This window comes from Larus michahellis, chromosome 5 (assembly GCF_964199755.1).
Source record: "Larus michahellis chromosome 5, bLarMic1.1, whole genome shotgun sequence".
Taxonomy (NCBI): Eukaryota; Metazoa; Chordata; class Aves; order Charadriiformes; family Laridae; genus Larus; species Larus michahellis.
In genome coordinates, this window is record NC_133900.1 from 57,464,277 (window position 1) to 57,484,398 (window position 20,122).

At 36.6% G+C, this 20,122-nt stretch overlaps 1 protein-coding gene across 3 annotated transcripts in view; it reads right to left on the reverse strand.

Moving 5' to 3' along the window:
- Positions 1–16,759: 16,759 nt before the first annotated feature.
- SH3TC1 (SH3 domain and tetratricopeptide repeats 1) overlaps positions 16,760–20,122 on the reverse strand; it is a 38,689-nt gene continuing 35,326 nt past the window's right edge. For 2 of the 3 annotated variants that reach the window (XM_074587479.1, XM_074587481.1), the window contains exons 15-18: positions 19,767–19,889; positions 19,324–19,474; positions 18,225–18,421; positions 16,760–17,988 (exon numbers count right to left, since the gene is read on the reverse strand). In XM_074587479.1, the coding sequence (XP_074443580.1) occupies positions 17,758–17,988; positions 18,225–18,421; positions 19,324–19,474; positions 19,767–19,889 (702 nt within the window). In that variant the 3' untranslated portion in view covers positions 16,760–17,757. Of the gene's footprint in view, positions 17,989–18,224; positions 18,422–19,323; positions 19,475–19,766; positions 19,890–20,122 lie in introns of those variants that run through there. The other variant, XM_074587482.1, reaches the window with a different exon arrangement.

Here is a 20,122-nt window from a genome sequence, read left to right on the forward strand (position 1 = left end):
TTGTAATACAATAAATGAAGTTTGATTCAGCTTGCTAGGCCAAACAGGCATAGAAATTACCCTAAAATCTGAGGGTTGAGGCATGACAGTTACCTTAACAGTTACAATTGAGGCATATTGTATAGTGGAAAGATGTTGGCATGATGAGTCCTGATGAAGCTTTTCAGGAATTTCTGTCAGGGACTGAGCATCCACACTGCTTATCGGATTTAAAGAAACTTGAGAGGGGCTAGAGTGGTCTTAAAACATGCTGAACGATCCAACAAATCCACTTTCTCACTGACAGCAGTGGAGGCCTTCCTACTGACTCCAGTGTGAACAGGAGTGGGACTCAAAAGCACACTGCTGCTGCCAGAACTCTCAGAGCAGAAGCTCTTTACAACCAAAAAAGTGCATTTATGAGTTGAAATGCAATACATGTCATTTGCCTGTTAAAACTTCCTTATGCATATAAAGTTGTGCTTCTTGGCATGCACACAATTGTACTGTCGTGACCAAGCTGGATGTCTAGCTGCCTGTGTCCTGATAAAGCCCCTTATGATTCACACTGTTGGTATCTTTATGCCAAATTCCTTTAACGTTTTTTTCACTAGGCATGTTCATGTACATACACAGAACAATGAACAGCAGGCACCATCACATTAATTCATTAGTCCTAAATTCATACAAATACTCAAAAAGAAGAATATGCTTTTAAAAGGGAGACCAATATATCTTTTTTGTATTGTTGTCACTGTATTTCAAATTTGGCTTCTCTTTGGCAGAAGAGAGGGTAGTAGAACATGTAGGGTTTATGAATTGTCCCTAATAAACCTGTATTTCATCTTTTAGCTACATTTTTTTACATTTGAAAATAACATCTGCTCCTTCCCTCTTACTCAATAAGACTTTTAAAAGAGATTAGATGCAACAATTTTCTAAAAGTCTAGTATAATGAAACAGCTGAAAGAGAAGCTTAAAAGAAGGCAACTGAAAAAGAAATGTATTCCCCACCATGACCATAACTCATAGCTATATTTTGTGAGAACTCTAACAAGCTAATCCATCTGGTTTTGGTTTTCAGTCACAGATGAACTAATAGCTTCTCATTTAAGTTACTGCATGGAACCACTATGAGCTTAAAGAAGCATTAGTCATTTTATTTGCATTCAAAGGGTTGTGTTTTTTTGAATGTAAGGAATATCTCTTCCCTTAAGAAGGGAACATATCCTGCATAGCAAGGATTACCAGAGAGGCAGGAAAATCTGTGTTAGCTAAAAAATTGATTACACAGACTCATTTGGGTTGGGCAAGGATCCTTCTGTGTCATCAATTCCATTCCACTGCACCAGTACCAAACTGATGATACCAACTGGATTGTGGGGTGGAAGAAAGTATAATTTCAGGAATAAAGAACCTAAAATTATTTCAGTGTATGTGTATGAAATTAAGGACTTCTAACTGTTCTGATGTCTCTCCTGTAGAAAACGCTAGCCAGATTTGCATTATTTTTGCCGACTTTTCCTCATTCGATATTCAAATGATACATTTTAATTCTAAATATTTGTTGTCTCTCTCCTAACTGTTACTTTCAAGAATGTTACTTAAAAGCCTTTCAGTGAGTAGTTGTGAGTAGATTAGTTGAGATGTAGGTACCATACTTTTGCCACAGAGCAAAGAAGGTAATGTAGGACCTTCAGTTTGCTTCATTAGGGCCTGCAGCAGTTAATGTACCTCGCTTATGAAAACAGTTTTAATTGTGGAAATATGCTTCCATTCAAGGAAAGCCATACCATAAGGAAGGAACTTTATTCATAGCAGGGTTCCTCCTCCAAGGACTGTTTCAACCCTCACTCAAGTCTGTCCTAGTTTTTCCATTGCTTCCATTTGGCATTGGATCATGCCTCTTCACTGATGAATTTGCAACACTGATAGATAGGAGAATATTTATTCTATGCAATAATAATTCCAAAAATTACCATGTTACAGTGGACCATAATGAAGAATTTTGCTGTAGTAGGAATTCTGGTCTTTCATTTTGGTTTTGACCTAGAAATTATCTGACATGCTATAGACAGATAAATTGTTACCATTTTTTGATTGTACACATAGTTTTAAATAAGCTCTAGCCGCTGTTTTTCAGTATGCTCTCTGTTTTTTTCATATTAGGCTCATTATCCCTTAGTCCAGTGCTATCATTATAGATTTCATATGAAGGCAGAGATTATCTTAAAAAAAAAAAATTACACTATCCTAAACTTACCACCAATGTGTTCTTCATTTATGAAAATGTCTTTTTCTCAGAGACTGATAAAGTAGCACTCAGCTACACTTGGGAGTGTGTTACCTTTTATTCAACACATATTGAAGTCACAATGTATTCCCTTGTTTGCCTGTAGATAGAAAACCAAGCCGATAGGTATACTTGGCAGACTCACTGTAAGACATTTCATTTCCCAAGGAACCACAGGAGGTAACAGCTTTGTTCACAATAAGCATTTTTAGGACATCATTGTGTAAGGTCTTAGGGAAAGAGACTCTGTGTGTCTGCCTTACAAAGAGCTCATGAAAAAGCTGCCTTATGCATAACTTATGTCAAAGATGCCCAGACTGTTGAGTGGAAGGACAGAATGAAGCTCGGAATTTCTGTAGCCGTAGACTCTATGAACTAGTGATTTCTCCAGTCCATGCAATTGTACTTATGATGGTCATTTGGGGTTTTTTGACTTTTTGGGGTTTGATTGTTTTTTGTTTGTTTGTTTGTTTGTTTTGGGTTTTTGTTTTTGGTTTGGTTTGTTTTTTTAAAAATGATGGTATTCCTTACTCATTCTGCTTTGACTGGTGGCTCTGTGACTTTCTTAGGCGCTTCAGCATGGTGTGACTTTTTCTGTGGCCCACATCTATTATTAGCTGTTGTTTGTAATTCTTAGTAGTTGTGTCACCTTTGCTATTAGACTATAACTACTTAGGGAAGGGGGTTATGGTCTTCATTCTACAGAGATAATTTTGTGGGCACACCTGGGAGTACATAGACATCTGTGTCAAGGAATTTCTTTTAAGAGCTCCTAGGGGCAATTTTTGGTTTTCTTTGCAAGCTTCAAGGATCTGTGTTCTGTGTGGTGTCTGCTCTGTTACAGTCTGGGTATACTGGTAGAGATCCCAGAAGCTGTTTACGTGAGAGATTAGGAACTCATTTACATAAGGTGTTACTCTCAAGACCAGCTTCATAGTTCTCTCCTGCAAAAAATGGGTTTTGATTTGCTTTCCTTTAGGCCTCATGACATAGGTCAAGATTTTCCATGGACAAATACAATCAATCATCACTGATATCATTTTGTAACTCAAAATGGCTCATAAGTCCACAGAAATTTTCCATTGGAGAGAGATCAAATTGTCCACAGACATCTATTTTTATGAAACCCACAGACAAAATATTCTTGAAGCCATCCCTTTTTATATGCACGGTAACAGCCATTTTGCCTGAGAGTGCATTTGCAATTGTTGGATTTTCAGGTCACAACTTAATAAAAAAGAGGAAATTTTCAGTGAAAAGAGAAGGGGGAAGAAAGGAGTGTATCAATCTTTGCTCCTCTGCCCTCACCAAGTCACCAGTTCTTTAGAAAGGCAAAAAATTCTGCACATTTCTAAAATTAAAAATTATACCAAATAATTTATTTTCCCAATATTTTATACACTTACCTGTTTCACCAAAAGGAAAGTAATTTTTATTTAAAAAAAATATTTCCAAATCATTTCAGATCAAACATACTGCTTACAGTAATAGACTGGCTATTCTTAATAACAGAGCCAGGACCACATTCTCCCTTGACACATAAGGGCAAACATGGTGGTTGCAAACCTCAGTGTTGTCTTTTCGGTCCATTAGTCTCAGACACAAATACAGATATCTATTAAAATTAAAGGAGCTCAGTAAGAGTAATCAGAAGATAGTAATTAGGATTAAAGGCTTCTGATAGGCATATTCTATAAATAACAGCAAACAGCAATAAAAACTGAACACAGTAAATAAAAAAATTTACTGCTAAATTACGTCTAGCACCTGTGGAAGATAGCAGTCAGCCACCCAGCCTGTAAATTTCAGATTTTTTTGTTCACATAAGCAAGTCTCAGTTTTTGCAGACTTGCTTCTGAGCTTTGCCATTACCTCACTGAGGATTTGTGCTCACGGGTGTGTTTGTGTTTGTGTAGCAGTGGAAATTTTTTTTCAACAAGTATGAAAATAAAGCCTGCGTGTTTTTCAATTTTGAAAATATTTTCCTTGGCAATGAAAGTGATAAACTCAGTGGCTAAAAATGGTGTACTTTCTAGGGTATATTTCTTGCTTTACACCTGAAATAGGACAACAAACTCAATGACAACAGATCTCTCAGCTGGCAAAATTAGTACAGTAGCATGAACTCTGCCAATTAAACACAAGAAAGCTCTCATTAGTCTAGATTTTTGGTGGTATGTAGCGATACAGATAATTTATTGTTTTGATACCTTGGAATGGTTGATTATACCTTCGAGAACTTCACAAATGTTCCTGCAGTAATACTGTAGTCACTGAAAAAGCAGTTGTCTTTTAGTCTTTAGGGTGTTTGCCTGAGTTTTCATCAACTTCAAACCACAGTGCCCAAAGCTGAAAGGCCAATGTAGGCCAATCAACAAAGCCAACAGGATGTGTAATGGAAGTTTACAACACTGGAATCATTGTACTTTTCATACAAATGAGACCCAGCAAATGTAGGCATATGGTAATTGCCCCTCTTTTTTACTGATGTGACTTCCTCTTCCAAAAGAAGACTTTTCTTCCAATAAGAACCTACTTTTGGAACTGCAAAGCCCACATATGATTATCTAGGACCTTAGGATAAGTAGTAAGATATTCAGTGCCCATCAGTTTATGGTAAACCACAAAGCCAGAGAGAGTCCCTGTGATTTCAGAGTCTTATTGGCCTATTAGGAACATACCGATAGAACTCCCTCCATTTTCTATTCCCTCATGATATGGGAACTATGGTTATACCACATGAAGAACATCTAGTCAAGAGAATCCAGTGGACAAAATTGTGAGTGGACTTCAGACTGCTTTAAGCAGCTGATAAGCATGAGTTTGGATGACGAGCTTTGGTGTCAGGTGCCTAGTATATGACCTATTCATTCTTCTGCCCACACAATAGTACTCAGGTATTTTCATTGAGGATGATGGATGGAAAAGAGATGTAAGCCAGCAGAAAGACATAACAAGAAAAAATACTGGAAAAGATTGTGTCATGTGTGACTTACTATTGAATCTGATTCTTACTGATAAATACTGTAAAATTTTGGAAGTATCTGCATTTTTCAGTTAAAATTAGGGAGTCCTACATTCAGCTGAAATAAAACTGTGTATAAAACAATTCTGCTTCTAAAAATGTTTTAGTAGTGGAAATGGATTACTGAACAGACCAGTAACATGCAACGGATGTTACATTTCTGTTCTAAATTATTGGTTTAAAGTCCAAGACACTAGCGACAGCTGTTCATTAGCCTACACTCCTCTCTCAATCTCCTTTCTTAGTGGACAGACACCCATATCAGAATTGTCAGTCTTGGTAACTAATTGTTTCTGCATCTGCCTGAAGACTAAACTATCCTCCCATAAACTGAGAAAGGCTTTTAGCATCAGCATTGCCACTGTATTTCATGCTGTGCCTGTGCAGATAAAGAAATTATGTCTGTCTGTTTTGCTGTCATATCTGCTTTCATTCACAAGCACTAAGCTTGTCTGAGCACAAGACTAATACAATGAAAAAACTAAATCTTCCAAAAATATTTTTTATTGTTTAGCTTGGGTAGACCAAAGCCCATTCAGTCACTGTAGGATGTGGGATTCCTTACTAAGCATCTATCCAGTGTTTTGGTATAACCACCATTCAAAATCTCTTCTGAACTCTTCAGCCTGATTAAATCCCATGTACGCTTACAGCTTTGGCACTGGTCACATACACATCATCACTGCCAGTGCCAAAGAAACGGCTGTACCCTTACAAAATTGAAAGAAAACAGGTTTCCCCTCTCTCTCACTCTAGTGATGTAAGCATGGTTTGTCCCTACAGAACACAACCAAATGCAATAATGCCTTTTTAGTTAGTCGTTGGACAGCTAGACATGAAGAGTCTGAATCACCGTCTCCTTTGGCTTATATCCACTAGGCTCTCGGAGGTTTGCAGATGGCGGTCTTTTGATCCCTCCATAGCTTAAGCTGTTGTATTTTGTCAAATTAAATCCTGAAAGCATGCAAATACAAGGGATCAGAAGGATCTCTAGGGATCCAGTGCAACCCTGATGCTCTGAGGCAGAAATAACTACAACCAGGATACCAAATATTAAAAAAAAATATTTATCTAACTTGTTCTTAAAAAGCTACAATGAAGGAGACTCTCCTTATATAACAGATCCCGGTACTTCATTACTCTACTATTGTGAAAATAGACAATATAAATCTTACTTTCCTTTCCCCTGCAGATGAGAAGAGCTGTCTTCTTCATGAGGCTTTTACATTGTGAAGACTATTATATCTGCCTTCAGTCTGTTCTAGACTAAACAAAAGTTGTTCCTTCAACCCTTCCTTAATGTTCCTATTTTCTAAACTTCTTATCAGTCTTATTGTTCCTCTTTGTACTCTAATTTGTCAACATCTGTCTTGTGTTGTGTTGTGCCTAAACTGGATACAGTTCTTCATCCAAGGTCTCACTGGACACAGAATAAATTTCTCTGTATGTTGTCCGTGACACTTCTGCTGATTTGAAGCTTGACATTTTTGCACTGCAACCCAAAATGTTTATTCATGTCTCACTTGTCACTCATTACAATCCTTCATTCTCTTCTGTCACCTAGTTAGCTATTCCCCATTCCACATTTATTTTCCATAACACAGGTCTTTAACACAAGTTTCCTTTCTCGAGGAGATTTGAATTCTGATTCTGTCCTCAGTAGTGCATTTAGCCCCTTTCAATTGGCCATCATCGGCAAATTATAGACATCAAGATGTATTCAAAATATGTAAACAAGACCAAAATTATCTCTCTGAAGGTTGCTTTTTGAAATCCTTTCCATTTTGATAGTATGAAGTCCCAACAACTTATTTTCAAATTTTTAGTAAATCACATTTACATCATGTATTCTTTTACAAGAGGATGTATGACCTGACACTGTTTTACATAGTCTGGCATTTATTATTTCACCTTCATCCATTGTCCCATTAAAGTACTTGTCCTGGCAAACTCTGACATGTGAGCTCTAAGACAGTTTACCATCATCTTGGTATTTCCTACTGCCAGCCTCACGCCAGTGGTGTATTTTATGCCTTGTTTTTATTAAATCCCATTTTGTAGGTCTTTGGGCTTCCAGAAGAAAGGTGGCTACCTAAATGACTGCTACAGATCTTGCAAAGTATAAGGAAAATGGTAATCTAGGAATTGCAATGTTGTTGTCAAATCCAAACTGCAGAGACTTTGTGCTTTTCTAGTGGACTTGTTATAATGATAAAAAAGTCTATCCAAGAGTAGACTCTGGGGATTGAACCAAATTTGTATGTTCTTTGGGAAAGGGTGTATGAAATAAATGTGTAACAAGATCTTTTGTTTTAATAAATTCAATTATAAGTACATAAACCTATTTCTAAGCAATTATTTAAGCCTCTATAATAATAAAATGGTTTATTTGCATGCCAGAGACTTTTATTAGTTTGTTTTTATTCATGAAAGATGAAGTTAAAGAATGAACATGATTTTAATGTACAGTAGAGTATGGACCAAATGAAAAGTGATACTTGACTCCACCCAGCAAAGAAGAGCCACCTCCCCTTAATGGATTGAGCATTTGAAAGGAAGAAAAATAGCTTCGGGTTATTTTCAGATGTTTTCTAAAGTTGGATGAACTTAATCCATTTTGTTTTCCATCATTTATTCAGAAGTATTGCCTCAGGATATGTATGATTTTAAACACTGATATTCCACCACACCCCATAATATGGAATACAGCAACTAAGCACAATAGTAAAAATTCAAACATTGGCCAAGATTGCGTGCATATCTGAGACATTTATACTTGTCTGACTGAACCTGTAGGCCTGGGGAACTCAAGGGTTGTAATTTTAGTACTTTATTCCATGGGGTGTAACAAGTATCTTTGTTTTTGCGTATCTTCTACAGTGTCCTAATCCTCCTTCTACTGTATGAAAAATAGTTTTGCGGTCACTTTAAGCAAAGTAAAAATAGGGCTAAAATCTTAACGTGAATTGTATGTTTGCAACAATACAAACACGAAGAATTTCTGAGCTGGAGTAAAGGAATAAATGCACAGAAGATCTTGAAAATAGACAAATCATCCCAAATCTTGGTTCTGCAATCTTCTATTTTTTGTTATGCATTTTTGGTACATGCAATTTTTGCCACAAAATTCATATGGGAATGTACCTAATGAATGCTTGAATCTTAGTGGCATTCATGTTCTTCAGGTAACAATTTGAGCTTCTTCACTTAAACTGTGTTACTGGTAGTACAAGAAAGGGTTTAATGGCTTTATTCTTTAGTTGCTATGGCATAACTAATCAACGCCATGAGAAAAAATTATACTAATTTTGAAGATGCAGTGAGGATATTAAAGATACATTGGTCTCCTATGCTTGTCCAGTTCACAAATTTAATTTTTTTTTTTTTGTATTCTGAAAGAAACTATTTGCATAATTTATTCTAGAGATTTATGCTTGGTTTTGTGTGGAGTAGCAATAAAGCCATTAGAAGCAGTGTAGTAACACTGTAATAGGTAAAAATGAAAAAGAAAAAAAAAATAGAGGCTGTTCAAGTGTCATGAGACTGGTTTTGTTATGTTTGAATTCTCCAAACTACTTTGACCACAATGGAAAAACACTGCTGAATATCCCACATGCACTGTTACTTTAATAAAATACCAGATGCGTATTCTGTTAGATGCTCAGAAGACCATTTTAAACTAGCTGAGTGACATTGAGAATATATTTGCTTGCTTAATCTGAACCTTTATATTAAGTTGTTTCAGCTTTAAGTTAAAATCTATGAAATTACAAAATAATATGTGAAAATATGCCTTAATACCACTTTTGAGAAATAAAAATAATTCACAATTCCCCTTATATTTTCCCTTAATTCAGGGGAACTGAAGGCTCAATTTTACAATTTCCTGTCTTCCTAATATTCAAAATTGAATGTAGGATAAAATTATCCTTTCATTAATTGTCAGTGTCTAACTGATAGACCTAACTGTGGAAGGTTTCTGCATAGGATGACAAAAGAAGTAAGGAAGAATCCAAGCAGAAATTGTCAAAATCACACTCCAGTAAAATCAGCCAAGTATTAGCTTCATGAAAATGTAAACAAAGCAGACAGTATCTTGGCTTACGAATTGTGGAATGGGAGAGGACTCTAATTACAGAAATATGCATCAGCCAATGGAGGACTATAGATTTTTTTTCAGAACATAAAAAGAAGTTCTGTTAAGATCTTGAACTGTAAGGAAAGTGAGAGACTGGTTTTAGAGCATGCACGTGTAACCTTCTTCCAGAATCAGACTTCTCTAATGGGTCTTATAACCCAAATCCTGTAAAATGTGTCCTAGTCTGTAGCCCTCTTTCCAGTAGAACCTCTCATATTTTGCAGAGCAGTAAAGGGGAGGGGAAGGTCACTGAGAGGACAACCAAGGAGGAGGTTGTGTAGGAATATGCCAAAACTTCTACATCCTGTGGAGAAGTGCTCCTCACAGCTTAGTGCAAACACACTGCTGAGGAAGTCTCTCCAGTTTGTCCATGCCCACATAACCTGCTCCCCCAGACTCTCACATGGGAAAACACAGCCACCCACCAGGGCTGCTCAGCAGATATCAGATGGGAGAAGATTCCGTCTCTCAGCCCACATACACTCCCCGTTTCCAGGAGTCCTTTGGTCCAACTTGGACCTTTATGCAGGACCTCAGCACTTAGCTTTAATCTCCTGTGGCAAGGGAATGTCATGTTAGATACAGACCTTTAGCCAAATCTCAAATTCTTAATTTGACCCAGATCTGGGGCTTTGTTTTAATGGAGCTTAGCTGATTTACGTGAACTGAGAAAGTGCTGTATTGTCCAAATCAGAATTCCATGTCTCAGCAACTGAGTAAAATAAAACCTTAACTTGTGAACACAGAGGTCCAAAGGCAGCAATCTAAATATTTCTAAATGCTCAATCTAAGTTTATATTAGATTTAACTTGTTATAAACGATATCCAGCATGTTTAATACAGCACTAGTTTATCAAAAGTCATTTAAAAATAGAAGACAGTTCAGAAGAGATCAACAAATACCTTTGGGTGATCCAGGTATAGATTTTAAAGTAAAGTAAAGAAGCACTAAACAAGCAGCTTGCAACATTGCAGGTATTTGCACATTACAAACACCAAAACCACAGAGAAACATATTCAGTGCACTGCTTTAAGTTTTACCTCTTGCCAATTAAAAAGGATGTGTTTCAGACTGTTTAACAAAAAGCAACAGAGAATTCTGAAACTTCTAATATATAATTGCTGTGAGTATGGGAGACTGGATGTGATGCAGCACCATCTTCAAAAGTAGCTCCCTTCTCATTCTTCCTCATTTTGAGCATAGGATAGGCTTTGTTCATACTTCTCCAAGTAATTATCTTATTTTCTGTTGGAAGTCTCATAGGTTTATTTGCTTCACCCTTGTCACAGCATGAAGCATACACATGGCAGAGCCTGCTTACCCCCACAGGGTGCAAGTAGCTCAAGCTTACTCAGTAGGCATATAGTTTTGGTAGCATGTGTTAAAATGTCTTTCCTACGCAAGCCGCAATTTTTTAAAAGCTTCCAACAGGAATACTTTTTGGTAGGAGAAAGTCCATTCCTAAAGCAACCCCACTTTGCTGGTAAATCAGTCACTAAAGCTTTATAGAGAACAGGTAACCAGACTTCATTTGGTTTAAAATAAACATTGACCAATTAGTGGTCTTTTCTCCAGACTCATTCTTAGAAATAGGATTGATTTTTTTCCAACGTTAACTGGTATGTGGCAGACACCCAGGATTCAGCAAGGGTGATGAAAAGCCTGGCAGACCTAAACCCAAATAAAAATGGTGTCTAAAAAAGGAAAGCAGTAGAGCAAATGTAATTGGCAAAAGGTGCAATAAGGACAACGTTTCTCTTCTTTAATAAAAAAGTGTCACCATCTGTTCAACGACACAGAAAATCATAGACGCAAATTTATACACATTGATCAACTGGTAGGCAGAAAAAGGAAAGAGGTAATCTAACAAAGTGATTCTACCCAAAAATTCCACTTATCTGGGAAAGAAAAAAAAATATGTCAGAAACAAAGACATTAATTAAAATTGATTAGTAAAGGACGATTTTTAGGGTAAAATACTTGCTGACACACAGCTTGATTTTCTTGAAACTTCTTGTAGTTAGAAGTGTTTCAGGATTTTAAGAAACCTATAGTTATCGTAAGTAAAATGAAGCGGGAAACTTGAAGAATGACTGCTATCTCAGATAATAAAGAAAGAATAACATTATAGTCATATAATTATTACTTCATGGTGAACAACATATTTACTCAGCTGTATGTTTGCATGTAAGACTATTGTTATCTCTGGTATGCAGGAAGAACAGAAAAAAGAACTTTTATACAGTGTATAATTGACAGACCTACAGCAGAGCATAAAAGAAACACACTTTTCAGATTACTTGGTAAGCAATTTACAAGTGTTTTCTTTTCAGTTCAATTCATTGCTACAAGAGTGCATGAATTTTAACTAAGTCTTTATACCATGTAAGTCCTGACCAATATGAGGCAAAGCTTCAGGATTTAAAGAAAATTGCAGTGCATATCACATTAATCTACCAAGAAATAAATACAGAATTATGCCAAGAATTAAAAATCCAAAAAATAATAGTTTCCAGGGAATAGTTTCAGAAATAGAAGGAATGTATTTATTTTACTGTCCTGTTTCTTTATAATTTGGATGCCTCTGCATAGTTATTACTAACATCAACTTTGAAAATGAGACAAAAGATCCTGACCATACAATGATGCTCAGTAATTCAATTCTGAATAGAGAATAAAATTGCCTCAATAAACAATAGGTTGTTCAAGGCTGAAGATACTCTTTAAAAGGACAGTAGACTTAAAGTAATTAATTTACATTTGAATTTCAAGCAAATATGGATGCTTTACTGCATTGCCACTGAACAACAACAGTCTAGTTTTATTTGGAAATTTTTGTATGTTATTAAATGACTATGAATTGCTAAAGAGAAGTTATGGAAAAATGCAGAAATTAACTTGGGGGTTCAGTACATCACTAGACCTAAGCCCCCATTTCTCCTAAAAACAAGCCCACCCACACCCATTTATTCATGGCCAAAGGCCAAAATGTACAAGAACTCCAGAGAAGGAGGCGATGTTTTGGTTCAAGGTCACTTTTGGTCACGTCTTAGGTGCTTCCTTGTATGTCCTAATACCCATATACTGTTGCTTTCTGATATTACAAAAAGTGCCCAGTTACACTGGTACTGTGTTAAATCTTGTGAAGGGAGAGAAAGGAACACGTGTGTTGCATCTCAAACATAACTATGGCATATATTAGAAAAGGCAGGCACACAGAAATGTATCTGCACTTTAAGAAAATATGAGCAGGTGGAAAATGGTCCGTAATCCTTGATAAAGTCTTTTGCCAGTTTGGTAATGGATTGGCACCTGAGAAGTTTCTTTCTCCCCCAGTTTATAACCTGACTGATAGAACGCAAGTATCTAACACCAGGCAGTGGTGTTAGATATACTTCAGGAAACATTCAGAAAGAATCCATGTTATTTTTAGAAAAACAAAAATGCTCCATTTATCATACTCATTCCAACTCCCAAAAAATTAAATATTTTTCATGCAATGGTGAAATTCCCTTCTGTTGACTTGGCAAAGAAAGTATACTTTAAGCAGATTTTGTACATCTGCTGCATCAGGAAAAACACCTGCTGGAAATTTTCAAGAGTTTCTCAGCAAATAACTCTCGAAAGCCATTCAGCATCTAAATGGCATATAAGTTTTATGATATTCTAAATCAGAGTAATCTTGTTTAGTTTACCTTTTTATGTATGTGTATGTATATATATATATATACACGTACACAATCCGTTTAGTATGTCAGTGTACTGCATAGCCAACTTAACCTGCCACTCATTTATTAAAGTGTCAGACAGAGATAAATATTAAACATTATTTTTCTTCCCATTGTTATCTGAAATGGCAAAATGAAGCATTAGAAGCAAAATATTTAGCACCAGGCAGGTAATTTATATTAAGTGGGAAAATGGCTTCTAACTCTGCTAATATCTTTGGTACATTTTCAGAAAAAGTGAAGGTTTGCTCTGTATGTTAAGTATTTTGAATGTCACTGCCTAGAATACTATAGCACCCAGCTCATGCAAAGCAATTCATATGACATTTCTCTTGACAAAACAAGTCGCTGTCAAAAGTTGGCCATTTTAAACTAACACCAACAGTTTTCAGCAGTTGCCTGCCTCTACCTTCATTTACTAGGTTTCTTCTCTACCTCAGTATTCTGTATTTGCATTCCAGTTTTCCTGTTACCAAATAAAGCCGTGTACCACCTCAGAGCACCCAACTTTCTCTGGGTTGTCACTTATCAGAACTTTAAGCACTTCAAAGTGGCTTAGAATTGTTATCTTCAACTCTTTTTGCTCCCTGCAAGTGCTCCATTGCTTTCTTGGAGCATATTTCCTTTACGACAGAGCACACAGATGCTTGTCTAGGCAAGATCTGCATTTCTCTTATCCTGGTAAAGGGGCTCGAAGCCCTAGCTATGATCTAGGTCATCGGTTTTGAAAGCATCAGTTTTTAAGAGGTTTTTTGAGTGGATTTTTTTTGTGTGGTTTTTTGTTTTGTTTTTTTGTTGTTTTGGTTTTTTATTTTAATAAAGGTATTAGGTTTTAGTTGGAAAGGAAGGGTAACGGAGGAACAGTGTGCTACTTTTTCAGGTTTCTGAATGCCTTTCTGGACTGGATGCAAAGCTAGAGAGTGCCACCTCGTGGCTAGAAGCTCTCTTGGCTGGCAAACTCTATAGCTCGGTCCTGCAAAAAATGAAGTGTCAAGATGTAATGGTTAGGCTCCGAAAAAACAAACAAACAAACAAACAAACACCAACATAAAACAGGCTTAACTTCTTTGAGGAGGCCAAAGTTGCAAAAATGTGGGCATGAGAAAGCAGCGGAGACTAACAGATACCCAACTGTGTGCCAGTTTCCACTCCGGAGAGCGAAAGCAGAACCTTGTTATTTCAAATCAAACAGAAATAGCTACAGGGTGTCAGTGCCTGCAGAGCTTTTAAGAGCTCAGCAGGGCTTTTTTAGCTCATTAAGAGTATTAAACTTTTGCTGACTAGCTATATAACTAGTTCTGTTTAGAAGCCCTCTGAATTTACATCTGCTTCCTGTGTCTTTTTTGTCTTTTTTACATTTATCATTCAAACATTCCATCACTCACTGTCTTTTCTAACAAACAGACTCTGCAGAAGTATGCTTTTTGTACCCTATCTAGGAGGCATCTAGACTCCACGCTGTTCTGTGATTTTGCTTCATTAACTGGTAGAACATTCTTCTAGTTTATCTAGACAAAATTGATTATTTACATAACAGCTACGGGAAAACAGAGTTTTATAGTATCTCAAATAATTAGACTTCCATTTATAAAGACTTACACCAGGTAAAATTAATCTTGCCCATCTATAGAAATCTGCATTGTAGACAGATGACCATTCTGATTGCTAAGAAGAGTAAGGCTCTGACAGGTGCCTCCTGAAAGGAAAATGAATCCTGAACAAAGAGAACAGAACTTAACAGTAAAATAATTTAGCCCAGATTCAGTTCCTGCCAAAATCTGTTAATTCCAACTTTGTTGTCCAAGTGCACTTCATTTGTTATCACAGAATCATAAAATGACATTGTGTTTCCCGGAGAAAAAGGTCTATTTAAAGGTATAACAGGTTTTGAAGCCGTTTTTAAAAATGTAAAACGCTGTTTATATATCTAATAGGAATGCAGAAATCCTATGCCTATGACTCACTGTAAGCATACTGAGTAGGAAAACACAGAATTCCTGTGTCATCAGAGCAGGGAGAGAATTCAGGTATACTGCCTTTTCAAAAGCCACATACTTTTTGTATGCCGTTCAACTGGCTTGAAGGGAATACTCAAGAAATTCAGCATGCTGTACACTAGCCAAGCACAATTTAACATTAAAGGGTGAATTAATAATAGAGAACTGGATTGCTATGAAAGCTAAAATTCTGTGGAATCAGGGCAACAAGATGAAGTAGCAATGCAAGAAAGATAAGGTCTTACCAGCAGAACTGAATTCTAGATTAGCAAGTGTAGCTTCCCTTCCCAGAACACAGACTGCCTGTGATTACAGCATTTAGAACCAAAGAGAGGTTATAAATTTATCTAGTCTGAAAGCCAAATGAAATGGAAAATAAACTGCCAAGCACTGAAAAGCCAGTTAATGAAGAGAACAACATCCACAGTTTTCCCAGCTCTGCAGAGATCAAACAGGACTTCTGTTGAGTTTTCAGGCACAGACAAGGAAGAGAATATGAGATAATTAATTTCCCATGCTTAGTGGGACGATATGACACCAGTCTGAATCCGAGTCTTCAAAATAAGTTCATAAGGCGCCCAAACAGTAAAACTGTCAACATTAATGCTTAGTTCAAGTCTGATTGTGAGTGTCCAAAAAAATTTGTGTGCAGAATTGCTTCGTACACACATTTACACAATCAAGACATTAGAGGTCTGATTCACTACCCAACATAAAACTTCTTTGTTTTTAAAAAACAAAGTGCTGAGATATATTTAATGATCCTGCATATTTACAAGCAAGGCATTATCATGTTCATTATTTTTAGCTATCTAATCCTCAGCATGAAACTGAAAACACAGGAGCATTTAAATTCTCTTTACAGTGTCAAAAAGTTGCCTTCTAGAAATAGCAAATAGAAAGTGTTTAAGCTCAAAGGTATAGAGCTGAAGCCCCACTTGATTTTGTGGGCCTTTGAGTCAAGTGCAGGGCTGCAGAGAGCTACCTTGTCTGCATAAGAACTCAAATCATCTCTTCAAGGTAATTGACAGGTCACAATTATCATGACAGATGGGAACTATCTGTTATAGTGCTTACAGCACTCACCGAGCAAGAAGATGCACTTCCCACATCTCTGGAGTTTCAGTCTATCAAGATTATATATAAAGTATTTTATATATATATATCTTTATATAGATTATAAGCATCCTCTCTCCCTCTAGGAAAGATGTCAAAAAACTAGTGAAGAATTCACAAGGTCAAAAAGACAAGCAGAAGTCAGATACCTGTGTGTATATATGGAAAGTGTTCAGACTGCGCTGTGAATGACAGATTTTAGGAAAAGAAAGATTCTTGGGCAACAAACCAAAGTAATGAGAGTACACAGATACTCAGACCACAAAAGAAAAAAAAGTTTTTTTGCACCTTTCCCCAGGTTTGACAGTATAAGCAAATAAAATAATATGCAGCCAACAACCCCTAGCTGGTTTCTGAGACCGTGTGTGCATCTTCCAAAGACACTTCCATACTTCCATTCTTTGTAACGTCTCTTAAAAATAAACTAGCAGTTTCTGTACGAAGTTATTAGAGAATGAAAAGGCATCATTTCAAAGCGTAGCTAAATATTTAATTGCGAGATTATCAGACTTTAAGACATTGACATTCCTTCTCAAAATATGCAGCATGATCTAATATGTCAGTTCTACCATAGCTTTGGTACAAAAATGTTTCAAGGCAAATATTTATAACTATCAAAATTAACAATGTAGGATTTTTGCAATTAAAGTAGTACATTTTTCTGAGCATAAATATAGTTACATGTAAGATGGCAGGAAATGCTATAAGTCATTGCAGACAATACTGACAGTTCAGAAAAGGGTCAGTTAAAATAAACCAGATAATTTGCCTTTGAAAAGAATGAAAGGGGGCTTTCACGTGACCACTGAAATGCACAAAACTACACCTTACATATTACTAGAGACTTCAGTTGTGGGAACCAGTTATTAGAACACGTAGGTAAGTGTTTTCAGGAATTAGAAGATAAATCTTAACTAGTATAAGTGCCTGTAAGTACTGCAGTAGATTAATTTGATAGGACATGAGAGGTGATGCCTGGGGAACTGGATCAAACCAGTTCTCAAACACGCCACCTAACATGATTGTGCACATATTCTTATGACATCAAGTAAACACAATAGAGCTAGGTCATACAAGAACTAGGCAATGCAAAGAAACCCACATTTTCTAATGGAGTGTTTTCTCTCTCTGTAACACTTTATTAAGTATTTTTCATTGCATTTATGCTTGATCATTTTCCAGTATCCAGCTAGACAGAAACAGATAGCAAAGAAAAATTTAGTTTAAAAAAATACTGTTGGGTTTTGGTTTTAGTTCACAGGCTGATCCTTAAACAACAAGTACAAGACTGTATATCTTGGAGACAATGAAATGTAGTTCACTGTCATATAAACTGGTAATTTAGTCTGGGATGCTGAGCTCCGGGGCTTACAGCACATGCATAATGAGACATTGAGTGCATTCTGCATCCTCCTACAAAGCCAGTGCAGTATTTCTTTAGGTACTTCTGTGGTTCTCAGACTGCATTTTCCAGAGATGCTTATGAACTCTTATAGCACTGATCAGGAGCTAGATTTATTCTCCTAACGTTCAACTCTGTTGCAAAGGTCCTTGCCTTTTGATAGAAGAAGAGAGACATTTCCCGATCCACAAGGAAGTTGTGGTAGATGATTGCAAGTCTTGTGTAAATTTTCAGTTGAGCTTTTTTATTGCCCAGGTCCATGGCAGCAGCAAGTGCCAAATGATAATAGCCTGCTGCATCAAAGGGGTCCTGAAATAAGAGACACAAAGATAGTATAGTATGCTCTATAGTATAACCAGCGTAAGAGGAAATACAAGGTCAGCTTATTAGGTATCAAATGAGAATATAGATTCTGAACTTCAGTAGGTTTTCCCCACTTTATTATTTACATATTAAATGCATAAAAACAGAATGCAGTAAATCCTGATGTTATGAAACATTACTCAGCATAACGATTTTCTGCAGCAGTTTTTGGTATTTCTTACCTTAAGGTCATAGAATATAATGTCTCCTAAGATCAAGTACACCTTGACATAATATAGTGTTTCCTCCTCAAACTCCAGAGGAGAGGAACAGAGGGACAAGGCCTTCAAATAAAAGTGTTCAGCTAGTTCACAGTGACCCAAATGATGATGGATGGCAGCCAGACGATGGTAAGCTATTCGTTCATTTAGCTGATTTCCTAATGAGATAATGTATGAGTCAGGATAAAACCAAAGAGACAAAGTAGTCAAATTTTCTCAAACCAGATTACATCTATGCTATTTTTTGTTTACTTCTGTATGATATTTGCTGACCTTTCATTGAATAAAACTAATTGTGCTCAAAAGATTCATCGCCAAAACCTGTCCTTTAAGAAAAATCCCACAGAATTCCTGAATTTCCTAGTGTAGGATTTGACAGTGCCTGGGGTTTTCTTAATAACTACATTCATATCTCATGTATAGATATACACACCCTGCATATACTTACAAAGAATACCAAATATATTATTTTGAAAGTGTAGTAGCTAATGAGATTAAAGACTCCCTTGCCCCTCCCAGTACACACTTTACATCAAAAGTTATGACAAAAAGATGATTTTCAGACTGATCAAAATGACCTGTCTGTGCATTTATGGAGGGGTGAGAGGGTTCTTAAGCAGTTGAACAGCTCTCAGATTTGAAGAACAGTCGTTTTAGAAACTAGCCCTATTTTTTTTGACTACTTTTTCCTAAGGTCAGTTCACCAGCAAGGCTGTGAGGAAATCTAAAAAAAAAAAAAAAAAAAAGGACACTCGAAAGCCTCTTGAGACAATATTATTCATTGGTATTACAGCTTAGCTGTGAGAATAACACTCAATTTGGACTTGGAATCCCAGGTTTAATTCTGTGCTCTACCAAAGGTTTTCCATATGAGCTTGGAGTTAGGAGAGACAGCAATAAAGTTCTTCCTTCTTGAATGGAAGCAAAAATAGCAATGGTAATATCATTATGAAATCCTGGAAAGAAATCTAACTGAATTCAAAGGGAGAAAGCCTTTTTAGAATTCTGTCTTATTTTGGAGATCTCAGTAATATTCAGCTATAATTGAAGTTGGCCTTACCTAAACTTACACTGAGCATAAGAGATGCTCTTGCATATTCCAGACTTTCCTCATAAGCCTTCAGATTTACCAGCAATTCCACCAGTTTATTGCATAATCTGAGTTCGGTGTTTTTGTTGCCAGTCTTAACAGCAAGTGGAAGAGCCCTGTCCTGAAATACATAAGAACAGGTTAGGTACTGCTGAACCCCAAGATGTGCACTGACAGGCTTCCATTTATGTTATGTCAAGCAATTTCTGGTTTTATTTTGCTCTTTGCATAAGGCATATCTTACACCCAGGAATTGCAACAGGTGAAGCCTTTTAACACCATGACTAAGTACTTGGCTGCAATAGGTTATAAATTATTTGCTGAGAGAATTAGCTCTTGGTTCAGCATTTGTAGAACACCTGCTGCGATGGGAGGGTACATAACTATCCATGCAGTAGAAAAACTGCACAAACCCTGTAGAAAGTCACTGCTTTCTCCTTTTCCCAAGTACCATTGAAAAATATGTCTCCAGCAGCTTCAAACAATTCCATTCCTAAATTTGGATCTCCTGTGTAAAGAGCAGCATCCTGAGCAACCTGAAAAGAAAACAAGGAATGGAGAAAGAAAGAAAATCCTGGTTACTTCTTGATAAAAGCATCATAAATATTAGCCACTGAAAAAAGATCTTGTTAAGATCTTCTCGTTATGAGATAGGAAAGGCTATATTTTATGATACCCATGGTCTGTCTTTTTGGTACTCTGTTGAGCAGGCCAGTGGCAGATGCTGAAGAAGGAACATAAGGACCTGGGCACATAGTGTTATGGTCTC